Raw genomic sequence first — 19,443 nt, forward strand, 5'->3', positions numbered from 1 at the left:
AAGGTGTGCGTCGACCTCCACGTAGCAGCCCTGCATATGTCCAGCAGGGGCACACCAGAAAGGAACGCCGTGGTAGCTGCGATCGCTCTGGTGGAATGGGCTCTCGGATGGCCGGGCAGCGGTCGGTTTGCCAACCGATGACAGTACATGATACAGCCGGAGAGCCATCTGGAAATGGAAGCCTTCGAGAGAGCCTTCCCCTGATTGACAGGTCCAAAGTTCACAAAGAGTTGTGACGTCTTCCGAAAACACTTCGTGCGGTCCACGTAGAACTTCAGCGCTCTAGCCACATCCAGCGAGTGCAAAGTCCTCTCAGCCGGCGACGAAGGCGACGGGAAGAATACAGGCAACACCAAGGGTTCGTTGAGATGGAAGTCCGACGGTACCTTGGGCATGAAGGAGGGGTGCGTCCTGAGCACCACCCTCGTGTCGTGAAAAGTCAAGTACGGGGCCTTGCAGGAAAGGGCCTGGATCTCTCCCACCCGTCGTGCGGAGGTGATGGCCACAAGAAACGCTGTCTTCCACGACAGAAACTTCAACGGGGCCGAGTGCAGAGGCTCGAACGGAGGTCCCATGAGCTTGGTCAGCACCACGTTGAGCTCCCACGCCGGGGCCGGAGCCTTCACCGGCGGGAACGATCTGAACAGTCCCTTCATGAACTCTTTCACCAGACGATGAGACCACAAGGACGTCCGTCCCGGGGTCCTGGTGTATCGGGAGATCGCAGCCAGATGAATCTTGATGGACGCGTGTGCCAGTCCAGCTTTGGCCAGCGTCAGCAGGTACGGCAGAACTTGGGGAGCCGTAATCCGTAGAGGGTTAATCTTCTGTGCGTGGCACCAGACAGAGAACCTCTTCCATTTGTGTCCGTAGCATTTAAGAGTCGAGGACGCCCTGGCCTTTGCAAGAACCTCTCTGCAGTCGGCCGGTATGTCGTATCCTCCAAACTCTAGCGCTGCAGGAGCCAGGCCTGCAAGTTCAGCGATTTCGGGTCGTGGTGGAGGATGGCGCCTCCTTCCCTGGAGAGCAGATCCGCGTCCACCGGCAGCTTGATTGGCGGGGACGTTGACAAGTCCAGAAGGTCCGGGAACCATATCTGCCTCGGCCACGCAGGTGCGACGAGGATCATCCTGCACCGTGACCTCTTGAGCTGGTTGACGAGCCGGATTAGCAGTGGCAAAGGAGGGAACGCGTAGAGGAACAGGCCCTCCCAGGGGAACGAGAAAGCATCGCCCATGCTCCTCGCCTGGGGAAACCTGCTGGCGAACCTCCGGCACTTGGAGTTCGTCGCCGTCGCGAACAGGTCGATCTGGGGTGTGCCCCACCGTCGGAAGAGGCGATCCACTAGATCCTGCCGTAGTTCCCACTCGTGGCACGAGCGCAGCTCCCTGCTGAGTGAGTCGGCGATGGTGTTTTTTATCCCTGCCAGATGAAACGGCACCAGAAACATCCCTTGGGCGACTGCCCAATGCCACAGGTCCTGCGCCTCCTTGGACAGTGCTGGGGACCTGGTTCCGCCCTGTTTTCTGATGTAAAACATGGTGGTGGTGTTGTCGGTGAAGATCCTCACCACCTTGCCCTTGAGGGACGGGAGGAAGGACCTGAGGGCCCAAAACACTGCACGGAGCTCCAGGACGTTGATATGTAAGGATTTCTCCGTCGGGAGCCAAAGGCCCCTTGCGTGCAGATTTTCGGTGTGCGCTCCCCACCCTTCCAGGGAGGCATCCGTGGTCACTGTCTCCTGGTGGGCTGGGGTCTGGAAGTCCATGCCCGCCGTCAGATGCGCGCGGGTGTCCCACCACCGGATCGCTCGTCGGAATCTCTCATCGAGTGTGATCCTTTCCTCGAAGCTGCCCGTCGTTTGGATCCAGCGTGCGTCCAGGAACTCCTGCAACGGGCGCATCCGGAGCCTGCACATGGGAATGAGGTAGATGCAGGAAGACATCATTCCGAGGAGGGACTTGATGGACCTCACCTTGGCCGCGTCGGCCACCAACATCCGTTGCACCTTGCCCAGGATGGTCCTGGTCCTCTCCTCGGACGGGGAGGCCAGAAGGGACACTGTGTTGAGCCTCGCTCCCAGAAACAGAGCGTCTTGCGCGGGTACCAGGTGGGATTTGGCGTAGTTCACGGAGAATCCCAGGTCCGTGAGAAGTTGGACGGTCCTTGCCGTGTGAACCATGGCGAGCTCCCTCGTCTTGGCCCGGATGAGCCAGTCGTCCAGGTAGGGGTAGACGTGGATCCCCTCGCGGCGCAGCTGCGCCGCCACCGGTGCGAGGCACTTGGTGAACACCCTGGGTGCCGACCGTAGACCGAAGGGGAGGGCTTTGAACTGGTAATGACGCCCTTGGACCACAAACCTGAGGAATTTTCGGTGCCCCTTTAGGATGGGAATATGGAAGTAGGCATCCTCCAAATCCAACGACGACAGGAAGTCTCCTTCCTCCAGCTGACCCAGGACGTGCTGGAGGGTGACCATCCAGAACTTTTGCGCCTTGATGAACTTGTTCAGACGTCGCAGGTCCAGGATGGGGCGCCATCCCCCCGTCTTCTTCACGAGGAAGTATCTCGAGTACACTACGGAGCCCCGAAGCCTCCTTGGGACGAGTTCGATGGCGCCCTTCCTGAGCATCGCCTTTACCTCCAGGAGAAGTTGAGGGACGTGAAGTTCTTTCCTGGCCACGGGGGGGACGCGTGGACACCTTCTTTGAAACTCGAGCGCGTGGCCCCGGGCCAAGGCGTCCAGCACCCAACGGTCGGTGGAGATGGACTCCCACACGCTGACGAAGCTCGCCAGCCGGCCTCCCACCGGGGTGCTTCAGTGGGGGCCCGACCCCACGGTCGGTTCAATCCTGCTTGGACGAGGCTTTGCCGCCTTGACCTCCTTGGCGACGACGGCGGAGTCCGCCAGACTTGCCTCGTCCTCTGTAGGCCTCCTGAGACGACGAGCGGGCCGCTTGACAGTAGGTGGAGAAACCGCCGCCGGAACCTTTGGAGGCGCCCTTGCCTCCGCTGCTCCGAAAGGGCGTCCGTCGTTGCTGCAGAACTCCCAGGGCCCGGGCCGTCTCAGTGTCCGCTTTAATGGCCTGAAGGGAATCGTCCACTGTTTTGCCAAACAGGTTGTTCCCATCGAAGGGCATGTCCAGGACTCTGGTCTGAACGTCTTGACGGAAGTCCGTAGCCTTGAGCCATCCACGCCGCCTAAGGCAAACGCCGTTGCCCAACTGGCGGAACCCAGTGTCGGCGATGTCCGTCGCAACGGTAATGGCGTGGTCCGAAGCCACCTCACCTTCCTGCAGGATCTCCAGGGCCTCTGTCCTCTTGTCGTCCGGCAGGAAGTCCAGCAGGGGAGCCAGTTTGTACCAGAGCTCCCTGTCGTAGCGGGCCACGATAGCCAAGGCGTTGGCCGCTTTAATCGTCGTCGCTGCCGACGAGATGACTCTGCGTCCCATAGCGTCCAATTTCTTTCCCTCACCGTCCGGTGGGGAAGTCGATGTGGAGGCCGCACCCCCCCCCCCGCTTTCTTCCTGGCCGCCGCGGAGACGACAAAGTCCGGGATAGGCTGCGCCCGGAGGCACAGGGGGGCCGTGTCCGGGACCCGGTACTTCTTCTCGTACCGGTCTCTTCTAGCTGGCGTCGTGGAAGGGTTCTTGAGGAGGGTGAGGCCCTCATCCCAAATGTCGTCCAATAGAGGCACTGAGAGGACCGTCTTCCTCTTGGCCTCGCGCCGCTGATAAAGGAAACCTTCCTTCTTCTTCTCCTCAGGGCAGAGTTGAAAAAGCTCGGATGCCCTGGAGATCATGGAGTGGAACGATCCAATCTCGTCGGGCGGAGAAGCCCTGGTGGGAGGCGACGACGGTACATCCTCGTCGTATACCTCGTCGTCCGTACCCGTCGCTGCCGTGTCAGTCCCCGTATCATCTCCCTCGGGTGGACGGGGAGGAGGGCTGGAGGGGGCGCGACGGCTGAAAAGGAGGCGGAGGGTGGATCCTTCTTTTCTTGGTAGGGGGAACACCAGAAGGTCCCGGTTCTGGGTCCCCCGACGGGAGAGGTTCCGTCGGCAACGGTAGTCTCGTCCTTATCTCTGAGCATAAGGACTGTATAGCCAACAAAATGGCCGCCGAGTTGTCTCGCGGCACTGGCAGAGGGGAATCCGACGGGCGATCAGGGGCCCCGTCGGTACCCTCGACGATGTCGTCGTCACCTGCGTCGGGATCCATCCCGACGGGTCGGTCTTCTTCCACGCCGAGGCCGTGGCTTAAGACTTCGACCAGCTCCTCCTCCGAGGTTGAGGCCGAATCTACGACGACGCCCTGCCCCCCCCTTTTCTTCCCCACGGGGGATTTCACGGGGGTCCTATCGATGGGCACAAAAGATGACTCCCTCCGAGGTGGCAGGGAGACTCTGAGCCCCGAGGTCGCCACCACTGGTGTAGCCTGCACAGGCTGAGCCAGGGCCGCCGCGACAGTTTCGATAGAGGGCTTGGCCGGATGGATTAAGGCCTTCACCACCTTAGGTGCGCTCACCGCCTTATCCTTGAGGGGGGGGACACCGCCTCGCTCCCCCTCCGATGGGGCCTTCGAGCTCGACCGGGGCCTCTCCAGGAGCTTCGCCGGGTGCTCGGCCTTCCTCTTACCCGACCCAGAGCGTTGGCTCGTGGTTGATGGTGCCGGGGAGGGTGCGCCCTGCCTGGCGCCCGTAGAGCCCGACCGTTCGGCGCTCCCGGTGCCAGCGGACTCGCGGTGCTTGGCCTTATGTTGGACCCCCGTCGCCGGGGCGTCCTCAAAGGACTTAGAAGACCGCTCAGATTTCTTCTTCTTCTTCTCGCCGGACGGGCTCTTCCCTTCTAGCCAGTTGGCGAGACGTTGATGGCGGTCCTTCATGGTCCGCTCCGACATGTTGCCGCAAAACGCACAGTCCTTCTCCACGTGCGTCTTGTCCTCATGTAGGCAGTAGAGACAAAAGGAGTGTTCGTCTTCCTTGAAGACGTTCTGCAGCTGGCATCCAGGGCAGACCCTGAACAGCTTTCCGGGCGTCGAGCTTCCCTTCTCCTGGGCCATGACCGGGCCTGAGAAACTTCTGGAGTCCTCCAAAAGCGTAGCTCGACGAATCTTCACCCTTGAGGGGCGCAGACGAATCCGACACGGGTCCCCGTTGATCGGATAGTGAGTCGGTGGAGCTTGAGGCTCTTTTGACCGAAAAAAACGAAGTTTTTGAGAAAAAACGTGAAAAAATAGCACTAACGCTCGAGAGCAATAGCACGAGGATCCCAACACATGAACGTGCGGTAAAAATCTGAAGATGGCTGCCAGAGGCGGTGCTTAGGTAGAGGGCAGTCATTGGCTGTGGTCAGTATGACGCAGAGACCAGTGATTGGTTGTTACTACGAAAGACAGATCAGAAACGAAACTGATACTGGTTTTTTTCTTTACCAAGGATTCCCAGCCTGACGACGGGGAATATTCATGAGCATGTGAATCCATGCCAGACCCCATGCTGGAGAATAAAGTGTTTTAAGAATCTGTACTTTAATTAAAAACGAAGTTAAACACGACAAGCAGCAATGTAAAGATTGAATTATACTGTACAGCTTAGAAGTTGCATTGTATTGTATTGTTTGGAAGAACGTTCAAAAATGCATTTGATACATGGGAATGATTGTATGCGTTACGTGAATTAGTCAGGTTGATTTTGTCCTTTGATTTCCTTGAACGGTGTTCATGGAACAGGGCAAAGAGACTTTGCATTGCAAAAATATGATTTGCACTGCTTCAATAATCACGGCGTGTGTTTGCAGTGCAAAGTCACTTTGCACCAGTGAAAGGTTACTTTGCACTGTGCATAAAATTCCATGACTCATGTCCTTAGATGTACAATAATTCCGACAGGCGCGACTCCTTTGTACAGCGCTCTGCTGCTTCCTACCTAGGGTTGCACTTTATGAATACAAACATATGGAAATAGTGGCCGGTGGCCCGGTCAACTGGTTGAAAAAGGTCCAACAACCCGAGGAAAAGGTGCAAGTGTAAAGGGGGCTATTACCAAGGGAGTGGGGATGTTACCAGCCGAGCCGCAAAGGCTGATGGGCCAATATCTCAATTAGCATACAAGTGCTGGCAAAGGTGGTGAAATAAAAAACAAATTAAAAAAAAAGAGGCAAAATATCGAGTACCTGCCGAGTGCCATAGGGCCTTCAAAGTAATCAGAGGATGAAGGGTGCATGTCGAAAAGTCATATCAGCAGCATGACAGCGCCTGGAATTTTGCTCGACACGTGCGAGAGCTTATGGTGGGCGTCAGCAAAAAAAGGGGATGTAATGGGAGTAGGCGGGAGAAGTGTTGAGAAAAGTGGTAAACAAATTCTAGTCCTCCTGCTTCGGTACTCCACACTGTTGGGACTGTGGCAAGGAAGTGGGATGTGCAGATAATGGCTAGCCTCATCCTTTCTCGTCAGCCCTTAATCCCCACCCAACCTTCTTAGGGGTCTGTGGACCAGAATGGGCAGCCTCGATAATACTCCAGAAATATTCTGGATAATCCACACCCGTTATATCTCACCTTGAGGTGTGGCCAGAGCTGGTCCTAAAAAGCGTGGGAAAGTACTTCAACCAAACTTTGTAAGGACTGTGACAAAAAAAGTGCGGGTATAGAACTAGTAATTAGGGTTCCATGTGAAAATGTCCCAAAGGAAATGTCATTTGAAAACGTAGCCAGCAAAACATTTTCAAAAATATAGTCATTCAATATTCAAAATGTGAAAACGTTGCCATGTAGAAGGTCGCCAAAGAAGTTTTTTTTAAATACACAAAAGTGCAAGGCTGCAACCCCAACAATGACCCAAACCTTAAATAAAACCTCCAATCACCCTAGGTCAGTTCCTAAACCTCTTACAGAACATTAACCTTTTAACGTGCTTTTTTTGCATGTTACTCAACACGAAATACAATGGAAAACGAACAGTGAATCTAACTCCAACCCCACCAGCAGCTCACCACGAATAACATAGCCCCTGTCCTAACCCAGCCTTATCCCAACCCCTTTCTCTAAACCTAACCAACTCGAATGCAGCCTTACCAAAACCCCTACCCTAACACTTATCCTGAAACCTAATCTACCCTAACGACTAATCAAACTCCAACATCATCAGCCCTGCAGCAACCACCCTCACCCCAACTCTTAAACTAAATCCAACCAAAATCTTTACTCTGATCCGAACCCCTACCCTAGCCCTAAACTAGGCAATCACATTCCCACAAAACAAACCCTGCTTCACCCTAACAATTACGCTAGCAGCACTACACGTTTGCCTACTTTTCAGCCGCTTTTTTGACAACGTTTTCCTTGACAACTTTTTCACTGCAGAGGTATTTTCACCATGACTTTTCACTGACTCCATTTTTGCTGGAAACATTTTTTTACTGGGTACCGTAATTAGTCTAGGCATAATGTTTGTCCGGGTGCACTTCATTCAAAGACAGATTCCCAGAGAAGTTCAGAGGGGATCTAGCCTTCTAGCTTGGCCTCCTGCTGAGCAACGTTTCCATTAGAGTAGGTGCGATACGGATTCACAGGTGTTCGCAGATGAAGAAAACTCCTTGAGACAAGAGGGTGTAAAGGCAGTTGTTCCCGCTTTACGAAGAGCTTAGGGGCTTACTTGCCAGGCATCTGTCAGTCAACTGGAGCGAAAACACACTGGGACATTTAGGCTCGGATTTCACCTGCGCATCGTAGTTCTTGATTAGGCCAGGTTAGTAATTCTTCTGCTTTGTTTTGCAGGGAGAGAGGCCTAGACAGATTTTGGGATCAAACTTTACTGTGTCAAACGCTTTAATTAACCACTCCATTCTGGCAAAGGCTTGGCCAGCAACAGCCTGCCAGCCCAAGTCAGGGCAGACCCGGTAAAGGCTGGCAGGCTCTTGCCAGTCAATACAGCCCCAGAATCAGGAAATTATCGCGATCAGCATTGGGGGCATTTCCTGCCAGTTTTAATTTAAAAAAAAAACTACAAATAAAAGGTGCCCAGCGGAGGACATAGTAAATGGAATAAGTCCCATTGCCGAGATGACAGTGTAGAGAGTGAGGTGGAGACAGTCGAATGGTAAGTGGGTGCGGTGAAGACAGGGAAACAAGCTACCAGTGCAGCGGGCAAGTAGGAAATAAAAACAACAACAACAAATAATTCTGAACCACGGGAGATGCGGAGGTGGCCAGTTCAGAAACCAGGATGGCATTTGTCTCTAGATCACCAGTTCGCATTCTTAAGCTACAGCCCACGTCCCAGGTCACTTGATGGGCTGCCCCACGTCGCACGGGCAATGAAGGATGACAAGTCATCATATCCGTATATCAGCACAAAAGGAACGATTTTAAAGTGCTAGGATATGTGTAGCAATACAAAAAGATGCAAAGAGGGCATAGAGAAAGTTCAAGAAAGGTACAGTAAGCTTCCCCTCTAAAGCAAAAAATAAATAATTTTTAAAAAGAAGACAAACCTCTCTAAAACCTTTATTTCAGGCTATGTCAGTCGGCACAAAAGCAGTGATATGAAACTGAATGTTGTGGTGGGAGGCTTCAGCCCTTGGTCTACGGCGACCAATTAACTCCTGTATTTCGCAGGTTGGACAAACACTCCCATTTCGCATAGCATACAGAAGGTGGATCTATTTCAGTCTGAGATGTTCAACTAAACACATCCAAGCCCACCGTCGCATCAATAGTCGAGGATTGTATTTAAGCATCAGCGGGTAGTCGGCAGAACGGTCTAGAGAGGGTTCGCTTGGGAGCCTCAGAAAGGATGCACTATACATTGCTGTGTGGGACACTCCTCTCTTCCCACCACAAGTCTACACTTTACAAAGGCTGAACACATCATGCAGACTTTTGCAAATGTTAAACAACTCGAGCACAAAATCCAGAAACAAAACCGGTTTAAACAAGCATTGGCAAAGCCAACAGTTTTTGCTTGTGTATAAGTGTTAGGCATTTGCCAGGCACTGCCATTAGATGCCCAGGTACTTGCACAATTTTGCATCTGCTACAATCAATGACCAATTAATACAAATAGGGCAGGCCCGTGCCTATATGAAAGCACAAAGTGTTGGCATTGCCAATGCTTGTTTATATAGCGCATAGGCAAAAAGCGTACAGAGCCAAGAGATGATGATGAACTCGAAATAAACCACATTGCGAATGAAGTGCAGGAGGCATGCCATCACCAGAGGATTCCCACAATGATGCAGGACCTACAAAACATGCTCGTAACAATCATTTCCCATTCAATGATCCCTTTCATGAAATTGCATGAAACAAATAACGACAACATAAAAGATCAAGCAACCCTCCTAGCGATGATACTCTTTAAGCAAGTGTACATCGAAAACTTTATTACTAACATAGAGAAGCGTTTAGACCAGGAAGCTGAGCAAACCCGTCAATGGCAAGGAAGATTATTTGAGATCGCTCGACAAGAAAGATCAGAGAATCAGCAACTGACAACCGACATGATTGCATGGCTGAAAGTTTTACCAGCGAACCAACGAACCGTGTATGCTCACTTGATTCCCCCAAATGAGAAATCCAACGTACCACCTCCTCCTATTATTGTTGAAAGTGAAATAGATCAAGGAGGGGCCCCACAAATGAATACTACGGATGCTACACTGACAGCTGTCGCAACTCAACTACCTCCTCAGCAAACAACATCAACCAATACGATAAAACAAGCAGTGGAGGTGTTCCAAATATTCTTGAAAAATGAAAAAGAAATAGGAATAAATAATGAACCACCTAAAAAAGGGGAAAAAGCGGGCCAAACAAATGGATTCGAGAGCCTTTCTGCGCAACATAACAAGTCTACCACAAGTTCCAATATCAGCTGACCCTTCGATTCACAACACATTAAACAGGATCGCTAAAGATAACAAGCCAAACACCACTATACGGTGGGTTACTGCCACAAAACCTGTCCAAAGTGGCCAACTTACAAGAGAGCCACAAATAGAAGATCTACTTGAATTATCAATATATATTGATTCAGTTGATTCGAGTGAGACAGCGATACAATCGATCACGAATAAATCCAATTTCATCTTAATTGATGAATACCTAACAGAGCGCGAAGTCCCGCCAAACATATTAGAACTTTCTTGGGAAGAGATTTCAGATGCATCACTACATTGCTCTTTTAGAAGAATATTATCGCTAAGGACAGTATCAGAAATAGGCAAATCTGCCTTAGAGGATGAGAGCATTATGAGCAATGGTACATCCAGCACATGGGTTAGTGTGAAATCTCGAGACCTGTCTGTGAATGGGCAAAATCGTTCTGTGGATGACTTCCCGCTGCCAATGTTTGTTGACCCGATGATCTAGAAAGCAACCTTTGCTATAAGATTAGTTAGAATGCGCAAAGGGAAAGATCTGCTGGTTCTAAATTTCACGGACGTGCTGCTACTACTCTTCCAAGCAATTCCACAACTTAAAAGGTGTTAAGTTAACAGATATCAAGGTGGTGATATTTGACGAAGTGAACTCGTTGGATAATGAAAGAACTGAATTTTGGGAGAGTGCAGTTATGAATAGAATTTTAGCAATGGCAAGAACATTGACTAAATTGGGATTTAACTGTTCGCAAATAATGGAGCTCAATTCCACTAAGAGACAAACAAACAGCACTGTTAAAATTATTTTAATACGAGAGGAGAAGGTGCATAGGGCAGAGAAGAGAAATGATGCTCCAACATTTGGAAAGGAATACGCGATCATTGTCTAGAGATTAGACAATCAAAAGCAACAAGATGAGTCCAAGAAACCAACAAAGGCGCAATCCTTTTCATCGTGAATTTGATGGCGAGAATCGAGAATATATTTCAGAGAGAAGGAGTCAAAACTCAATCATTAAATCTGGAGAAGGTTGCGAGTTGGTCACTCTGTTCATGGAACACGAGAGGCCACTCGCACCTGTTTGACCAACCAGCTCCAGAATTAGCATCATTCCAAATCATTTGTCTCCAAGAGACATGGTTGTCTACTGCCCCATGTTGTGATGGGTTTCTAACCTTCTTGAACCCGGCCATAACCAAAACACAAGGCCGTCCTTCGGCAGGGTGGATTACCTTGATTAAAATCGATCTTGATTGGGCTGTGGTATCATCAGTGAATGTTAATCTCTGGATACAATATTCCATTTTAAAGATTCAGGACAAACCGAATCAAGTAAAATCGACACATGAGCAGAAAGGCAGATGGTGGATGCTTAGCTATTTTTAACGTTTATTGGAACCCGGCCGCAATCTTTGATGATTATTTCATAGACGCTGTATTCCTGTCAATAGACGAAATAGGAGCCATCCATCTAAACTTAGAGCTGATCGTTTGTGGGGATTTGAATATACACCTACTTGATAACAAAGGTCAACTTAAGAGCCAAAATGAATTGTCACAAAGGGCACGGAAATGGCAGAAAGAAATAAAATGCCGAAATCTGATACTAATCAATAAGTTCAACGATGACCGTAACATCTTGGTTCCTACTTGGAGACGCGGCAAATCAGGGGCAACCATTGATTACATCTAAACGTCAACACAGCTACACCATTCAATAACGAAATTTCAGATTATTCCCACTCTACAAAGTGATCATAATATGGTGACAATTGAAGGGAATCATCTAGTCCATCAAAAGATGGTGCAACATGTACCACATCTGGAAATCAACAATAAACTTTCAAGATTAAGGTTAAACAAATCACAAGCAAATATTCTTCCCAGGCTTTTCCAGAATTCGGAGCTAGATGATATAACAAAACTGAACTACGAATGGCTACTAGTGCCTTTCCAGAAAGCAACTCCAACTGCAGGCTCAAATCATACATAAGCACCAGCATGACCAAGAACTAGCCGGCAAAAAGAGAATGTATGGAAAACAATATGGTTATTAAAGAAGGAAAATACCCTGGAAAACAAACAACAAATAAAGAAAGCCAAACAAGCATATATAATTGGAAAAAAAATCATATCATAATGCTACAAAACGATGCAGAATCAATGCTGGCAACGTTCAAAAACCGGAACTTGAGGGACTGGTGGTCCCTCTTGAATAATAATTCCCAACATCAACAGCTGCTTGTCTGAAATGTATTAGAAGAAAATTGGATTGGTCATTTTTCTACTATATACATGGGAAGTGACCCAGCAGAAGCCCTTGCAAAAATACAATCTGCAATGGAGAAAGGAAGGAAGGAATCCTCAAAATGATACAGCGATTGAAAGGGTCGCGGGCGCCAGGGCCCGATGGATTGTCTAATACAGCTCTAAAACAAGATCATGAGGCATGGGCAAACATGATGGAGCAATTGCTAAGGTTGCTCAATAAACTAAAATCGGATCCAACATCATGGAGGAAAGCTACTCTCATTCCAATCTTTAAAACAGGGAGACCGTGATGATCCTGCTAATTACCGGCCTATAGCCTTACTCGATCCTTTAGGCAAATTATTTACCTCGTTTCTCTTGAAGAAACGGGCCAGACAAAACAACTTATTAGCAACAAGACAGGCTATACTGCCAATGTAGGCACCTATATTAATCCTTTGGCTTTGAATCTGATCAAACATGAAGCCTTATCAACAAAGTCTTCTGTACATGCAATTTTCGTCAACCTCACCATGGCTTTTGACTCTATAATTAGACAGAAATTATGGTCCAAACTATTAGCGTGGCAGTGCCCAGCAGAGATAATCGAACTTATTAAACTTCTGTATTCAAATACGTCAGTCACAGTAAGACTCTCAAAAGATGGCGTGACAACCTCAGAAATCGAAACGTGGAATGGCCTGAAACAGGGCTGCCCCTTAGCCGCCACCCTGAATAGCTTATTTACAGTGGATTTTGAAGATAGCATTAAATAACCTCCTCTTAATCCACCAGGAATTAACTCTGTTCCAACACCAGTGCTAATCTACGCAGATAAAATCATACTAATGGACAAAACAAGTTCTGGCCTAAGAGTGTCTGCAAAAAATGTAAGAATATATGATCCCTAATGGACTAAAAGTCAATGCAAAGAAAATAAATATATGGACCACGACAAAGCAGCACCCAAGGAATAAAAAGCATTGGAAATTCCTAATTGACAGCAAAATAGTGGAAGAAGTGGACATCTTTAAATATCTAGGAGTCCTAATTAACCAATCTAAGAATGAGAACAAATGGGCAGCCGATGTAGAAGCCAAAACACAGTCCCTAGCAAGACAGGGATGCCTCCTCCATAAGAAATTTGGAACATTTTCTTCAAAACCATGAATCTATTATTATCGTCAAAAAGTGATCCCCATCATCACCTATGGGAGCGAAGCCATGTTAAGTGCAGCCAATATAAATTGGCAAAGATTAGAAGCCATATTTTGGAGGAAAAACCTGTGATTACCAAAGAGTTTTCCAATGCTGCGAATAAAGCATGAAATTGCAATGCAGTCCCTGGACTCCATAGTCCGTTGGAAGCAACTGGATCTGCTTCGAAAAGTGCTAGTTGACGAGGAAACACCTGCCATCCAAGTTCTAAGTAGCTTGGACGATGTAATGAACAATACTAAACTGAACCTGTGGATTAAACAACTGAAGCTGAAATTGGTAAATGAAGATATTTCAATTGATAGGTTAACCAATTGGCCCCATTGTGCTAAAGTAAAGCTCCAAAGGAATGATTGGCTGAAGACATGTAAAGATGAATCAAATTACGTGATGAACATTACCTGCGTTGAGGACTTTAGAGCAATTAAGGAGTTGCCTCTATATCTACGTTTATTTCCAGACCCGAAAGTTCTCGATCTATTTCTGAAAATAAAATTGAACATACTGCCGACCCGTGAAAGGTTATCTGTAGCCAGACAATTACCATTCTCAGAAAGTCACTATCGTTTTTGTATGGTCCCAGATGTTCTTGAAACACTGCATCATTTAATCCAGCACTTGTCCATAAGAGAGCCCTATTTGACTCTTTCTTTGTAATCGAAAAAAATATCAATTAGAGGTGTATATCAGATGGGCTCAACTATTGAATGGACAAGATAAAAATGTTTACGCTTACGCAATTCATCACAAACATAATAGAACTCGATAAGATCTGGTGGAATTAGCTCATTTGACGTAGTGCTACAGGAAAACCTAGTTGTTGAGCCTCTTTTCTCTCTTCATCTTTTTATTTTCTTCTTTGTGATTGGCGATAAGATGTTTTTGTGATGTATTATGTCATTATAAGAAAAATGATGATATGGAAGATGTGTAGAAATGCAAAGTGTACATATAAACTATAACATTTTAATTTTTTTTAAAAGTGCTCGCTGCTTGGGTTACTCTATTACAATGAGGTAAAGGCAAAACGTGAATATCGGGGTCCAACAATGAACAACTGAGGCACCAACCCACTTCTCTTCTATGGGTCTGCACTCAACCAACTGTAGTTTGGCACATTTTTCCCCCCATAAATTAAATGTGATTAATTACACACCATAAGGTACTTTGGATTTCCAGCTCAGGCGTATGTTCTCCCTGACTGTCAAATAGGCGATCAGGCCTAGGCGCGGCCACCTGAAACAAAAGCCCATGGAACCAAGAAGGAGAAATGTCTGTCAGAAGCAGCGCTGGTGTGTGATGGAGGAGATGGAGGGACACTGACCTGTAGGTGCAAACAGAAAAACTGTTGAAAGTCTTTGAGAAGATAAGGAGATGCAAAGAGTCAGTAGATATCTGACAAAGAGCCACTCAGTTGCAGCGAAGACTCGATGAGAACCCCTGCCAGACCAGAGAAGACTGGGGAAAGACAGAGAAACAGAGGGTGGAAAAGCGAAGAAAGACACCAGCTGCTGGGACAGTATGACCCCGCCGCACGGAGGCATAATATTTGGACCCAACCAGTGAGGCAGAGCAGGAGGTTCCCAGAACTGGGAGAGGAACGAGGGTTCAGATACAGGTGCTATGTAAAACAAAATCAGACCGGAAGTCAGCATCGGGGACACCAAGTGGCTGCTGGCAATTAATTTGTTTCACGAACGTTGCACACATGTGCAGGCAGCGGCTTAACAACATAACACACACATATTTGCAACATTAGTAAAACAAAAATCAGAGCCTGCGGCATTGGGCAAGCCAAGCCTCTGCTGCCATTAAATTAGTTTCACTAACGTTGCTGGCAGCGGCTTAACAACATCCCAAGCCACCGCCAACACATATTTCTAACGTTTGGAAAAACAAATTCAATGTTGGAAGCTGCCGAGACAGATTCAAACAAATGAACATTACTACAACAAATTGAGTGCCAGCAGTGGATTAATAACATTAGGCAAACCAAGTCGCAACCGGCATTAAATTAAAGGACATTTCTCCAACACTTCCCAGAAAAAAATGGCTTGTTCAAGCAAACACTCACTCCATATCCAATCACATCACTAGCTCCACAGCCAATCAGGTACTCCTTCCATCATACACTGGACTAATCCCCCACAAGTCACTAGATGTACATTTTCACAGCCACTTTAAACCAAAATGTAACTATTACACTGCCTTGTTTATTTTTGATAAATAAATACTGTGAAACGTGTAACATAACTTGAAAGCTGCAGTAAAAATATTTTAAAGCATCAAGTAAATATATTTCAAAGCATCCATCAAGTAAAATAACATTAACAGATGGTGGCCGCCATTTTGGGAGTAAATATGACTGACAAATTCACCACACAGTACAAATTCAGCCAATGAGTGTGAGTGGAAGGAAAATGGGAGAAAAATCCTGTAGATGTCACTTGGCAATGCATCCTCATACGTCACCTGCATTGAAAAGCATTACAAACCTACATTCAAAGTCCCTATTTCAAGTTCTTATGTTAAAGCTCTTATTTTAATGACAATATTTGCTTTAACGGTAGAGCTTTCAACACCACCAAATAGCCAAAACTAAAAATGGCAAACATGACTGAAGCTACAACTTCTGCGAAAACTATCAGATCCCACAAAGCACAAACTAGACCAGGTTCGGTTGGGTAAATAATTTAATACACCTACCTCATTTACAAATACTTTGCCCAGCGCATTTCTTGCAGAAACTCTGTGCATAAGGATTTCAGCTATTCCTGCAATCAAAGGAAATTGTATTAACCAGAGTCTATGGAGCTTTTGTTTGAAAATTGAGTCTCAAAACTAAGTCTGAAAATTCACAGTGTTGTCTGGTTTTCTCTCATGTAGTTCCCAACACCCAACAACTTGTCCAAGCAACCAGTTTAACCTGGCCATCCACTCTCATAACAAAGTAATGGCAAAGAGAACAGTTTTGGCTTTTGTGCAGACATAGATATAGTGATAAGACGGTAACAGCTCGTTTAATGGTACTTAACATTATGCCTAAAAACAAAGGGCAGATACATTCCAGTTAGGAATTGCATTATTTTAATCCATAATGTTAAGGAGTAAACATGTAGTTATCATTCTTCATCGATGAACACTTAGGCATTTTTCTTGTGCTACAAACATTCCTGCAAATTAAAATAAGCTTTTCTAATGATACAGTTCAGGCAGCATTACATACTGTGGCGGGTCAGACGAAGGGCACAGAGTCTGATGAGCCATTTCACTAATAGGTTTATTAAAGAAAAGGGGAAAAGCCCTCTTTCCCTATGATTTAAGGTGTCCATACCTAACAAAACTAGCTAAGGTGCTTGCCTGTCGTCAGTGAATGTCTTAACAGAATTGGTCCTCCATCCAAGCCTAACTGACCCTACCACTGAAACAACAACTAAAGACAGGATAATGACTCCCTTCTCCTGGGGTTTTTGTTTCTTGGAAAGTTCTGTTTTAGTAACTGATCTTTCAACTCTTTACTGTGCTTTGGTTTCCTCTCTTTGATGGTTACTTTTTATGGTTTTATTATTCTCCTCTTGATTCTCTGTACAGGGATTTGTTCTGCGCTATTCCCATGGTAAAGTTATCCAATGTTTCGCCATCTCTTTACGTCAATTGGGATGAGTATGATTGGTCCCATAATGATTCTCATCCACTCCTCTGGGTTTAAGTATCACAGTCTTTATACTTTGACTGGGACGAGTAGGACTGGTCCCATAAGGATTCTCTGTTCCCCGAACAGGACTCCTGTTTTCCTTGTTACCTTGTGCGCTTAGGGAGAACATCACCAGGGCTTTTACTTACTCAGGGTTGGTTCTCTTTTTCGCCAGTGCGGCCTCTCGTGTTGCTGCAATGTCACTTCTCTCATGCCATTGTCCAGGCTGGTCACACAGTATTCTGCGTTTCCACTTCCCCCAAGTGGTTACAGTATAGTTTATTGGACTCCTGGTCCACCACAAGTCATTTGTGGTCACACCACCACCTTCTCCGTCTCCTACAGGACTCCAGGATGCTCTGCATCCACATTTACTTCCCTCGCTTTCTGCCAGGTAAAACGCTGCATGTCTAATTCTGCTTCATGTTCCTTTCTGGACACAGGATGCTGCGTGCCGAGCTCTCTCTCTTCATCAGGAAGTTCACCTATTTTGTAACTAGTGGGCTTTTATCTTCAACAGTCTCCTCCCTGCTTGTGCTTGAAATAGCCTTGGGACTTACCGGGCATACGAACAGGGCTTTCCCTTTCTCGCTCATGCAGTTTCTCTCCTCCTCCATATGTCCTTCTCCTCATCTCAGTTCTATGGGATTTGTCCCTAAAAGGAATATTTAGAGTTTGTGGGTGATGACACATTGGTTTATTCTTCTTACATGCTCTCATAAGAGATGCTCAAACAGGTACTGTTGGGGTGTTTACTAGGGAGTTCATCACAGGAACGGGAGTCCTTGTCCCCAAAGGGGGGGATTTTCTCCCAGTGAGGTCCGACTTGCGAATCATGGTGAGGGTGTTGCAGAGCGGGCACACCTCCCTAGTCTCACGGGGAGGTGGGGGTCAGGGGATACCCCCTTGGGGGAAAGGGACAAACTGCTGTGATTCATCACAATACCAAATCACAAACTCACAATGCATCACTACTTCACAATATTTGCTTTAAATATTAGGTAGCTCACATCCATGTCAGTTTATTTATTGGAGTTATTTTGAATGGCGTAAACTTATCACAGTGAAGCACATGACGGTGCCTGTCAAGATGGGAAGCTTGGCATCAAAAACATGAAGTTAAAAGGAAAAAACAAGTTTTCAGGTTATGTCAAAAGTACTATAAGAAATTTCCAGAGGTGAACTGTGGATATTCAGCCTCCCATTATGACTTTGTATGGAGGAGAGGGGAGGGGAGGGTGCAATAACAATTTGATCAGGGCCGTAGAGATCTATTAGGTCTGTGCAAAGGTATCAGATTACAGTGGAATGGTGCCATCAAGTGATTTATATTTACAGAGCTCTTTGATGAGAGCTAATGAATAGAATTTAAGACTGGTTGGCTAGGTTCATAAATAGTCATGTTGGAAATCAATCAGGCTGTTGAATTCTGACGGAAGAGGTCTTGGCTCCCAGAATTACAGTAGTCGAGTATAGGGGTGAGGAGAGCTGAGATCACGTTCTGAAGATTGGATGGAGAGAGGAAAGGTTTTGTGTTGTGGAGTAGTTTCAGAAAAAAGTAGCCAGAGGAGAGTGTTGAACTGATAAGGGGGTGGGGAGATATAAATCAAAGGTTTTTTGCTTTTGAGGCAATGGTGATGTTGTGATCCCAGATGATTGGGTTCGAACAAGCAGAAAAGAAATTAGGGTTATAAGTGAAAGGGATGCACTTTTCGATTAGTTTAACATAACCAGTATTGAATCTACATTAGAGTGGCAGACTTATGTTGGGAGGATCCATCTCTCGGCATGCCGATATAAATGTTAATGTCTTCATTGTAAACATGGGGGGGGACAAAAAGGTTTTGGTAGTGTGAGGATTCACAGGTTCTCACTGTGAAGCTAGGGAGGTGAGCCCACGCCAGAACATTCCCCCTAGGGGTTGCGGTAAGCGGGACTTCACAGGGAGAGACTCCCCTCTTGGGGACAAGGACTTCTGTTAAAAGGAAAGAACTCCTGGACCCACTTTTCCATGACCCCCCCTCAGACCATCACTGCCTCAGAAGACACAACCTGAACCAGTTTGCTATTGTAAAACAACTCTCAGTATTCAAACCCAACACAAATCCACTGTGAATAAGAAGACTGGAGGAGTAATGCTGAGAAATCCTCCATGTCATATGGAGAACACTGTGCAGAGTGGGAACCACAGAGTAATAAAGAATAATTCAGGGAAAGAGAAGAAGGACAAGGATCCTCGGCTGGGGAGGACTGAGCTCAGATGCATAAAAAGCAAAGAAGGTCTTGCATTAGGAAGTTGTGTTCACGGAGCAGGTGAAGCCTGGGATATACGAACCTAGGAAGGAGAACTCAGGGCATTCTGGGTGCTCGGTCGAGAGGATGTGGAAAAAAAGGAGGAGG

At 47.1% G+C, this 19,443-nt stretch overlaps 1 protein-coding gene across 1 annotated transcript in view; it reads right to left on the reverse strand.

Moving 5' to 3' along the window:
- ECHDC2 (enoyl-CoA hydratase domain containing 2) overlaps nucleotides 1-19,443 on the reverse strand; it is a 190,342-nt gene that overhangs the window by 151,558 nt on the left and 19,341 nt on the right. The window contains exon 2 of the mRNA XM_069642179.1: nucleotides 16,056-16,123. Coding sequence (XP_069498280.1) covers nucleotides 16,056-16,123 — 68 coding nt within the window. The remainder of the gene's footprint in view (nucleotides 1-16,055; nucleotides 16,124-19,443) is intronic.

This window comes from Ambystoma mexicanum, chromosome 1q, assembly GCF_040938575.1.
Source record: "Ambystoma mexicanum isolate Mex_15411 chromosome 1q, UKY_AmexF1_1, whole genome shotgun sequence".
Classification (NCBI taxonomy): Eukaryota; Metazoa; Chordata; class Amphibia; order Caudata; family Ambystomatidae; genus Ambystoma; species Ambystoma mexicanum.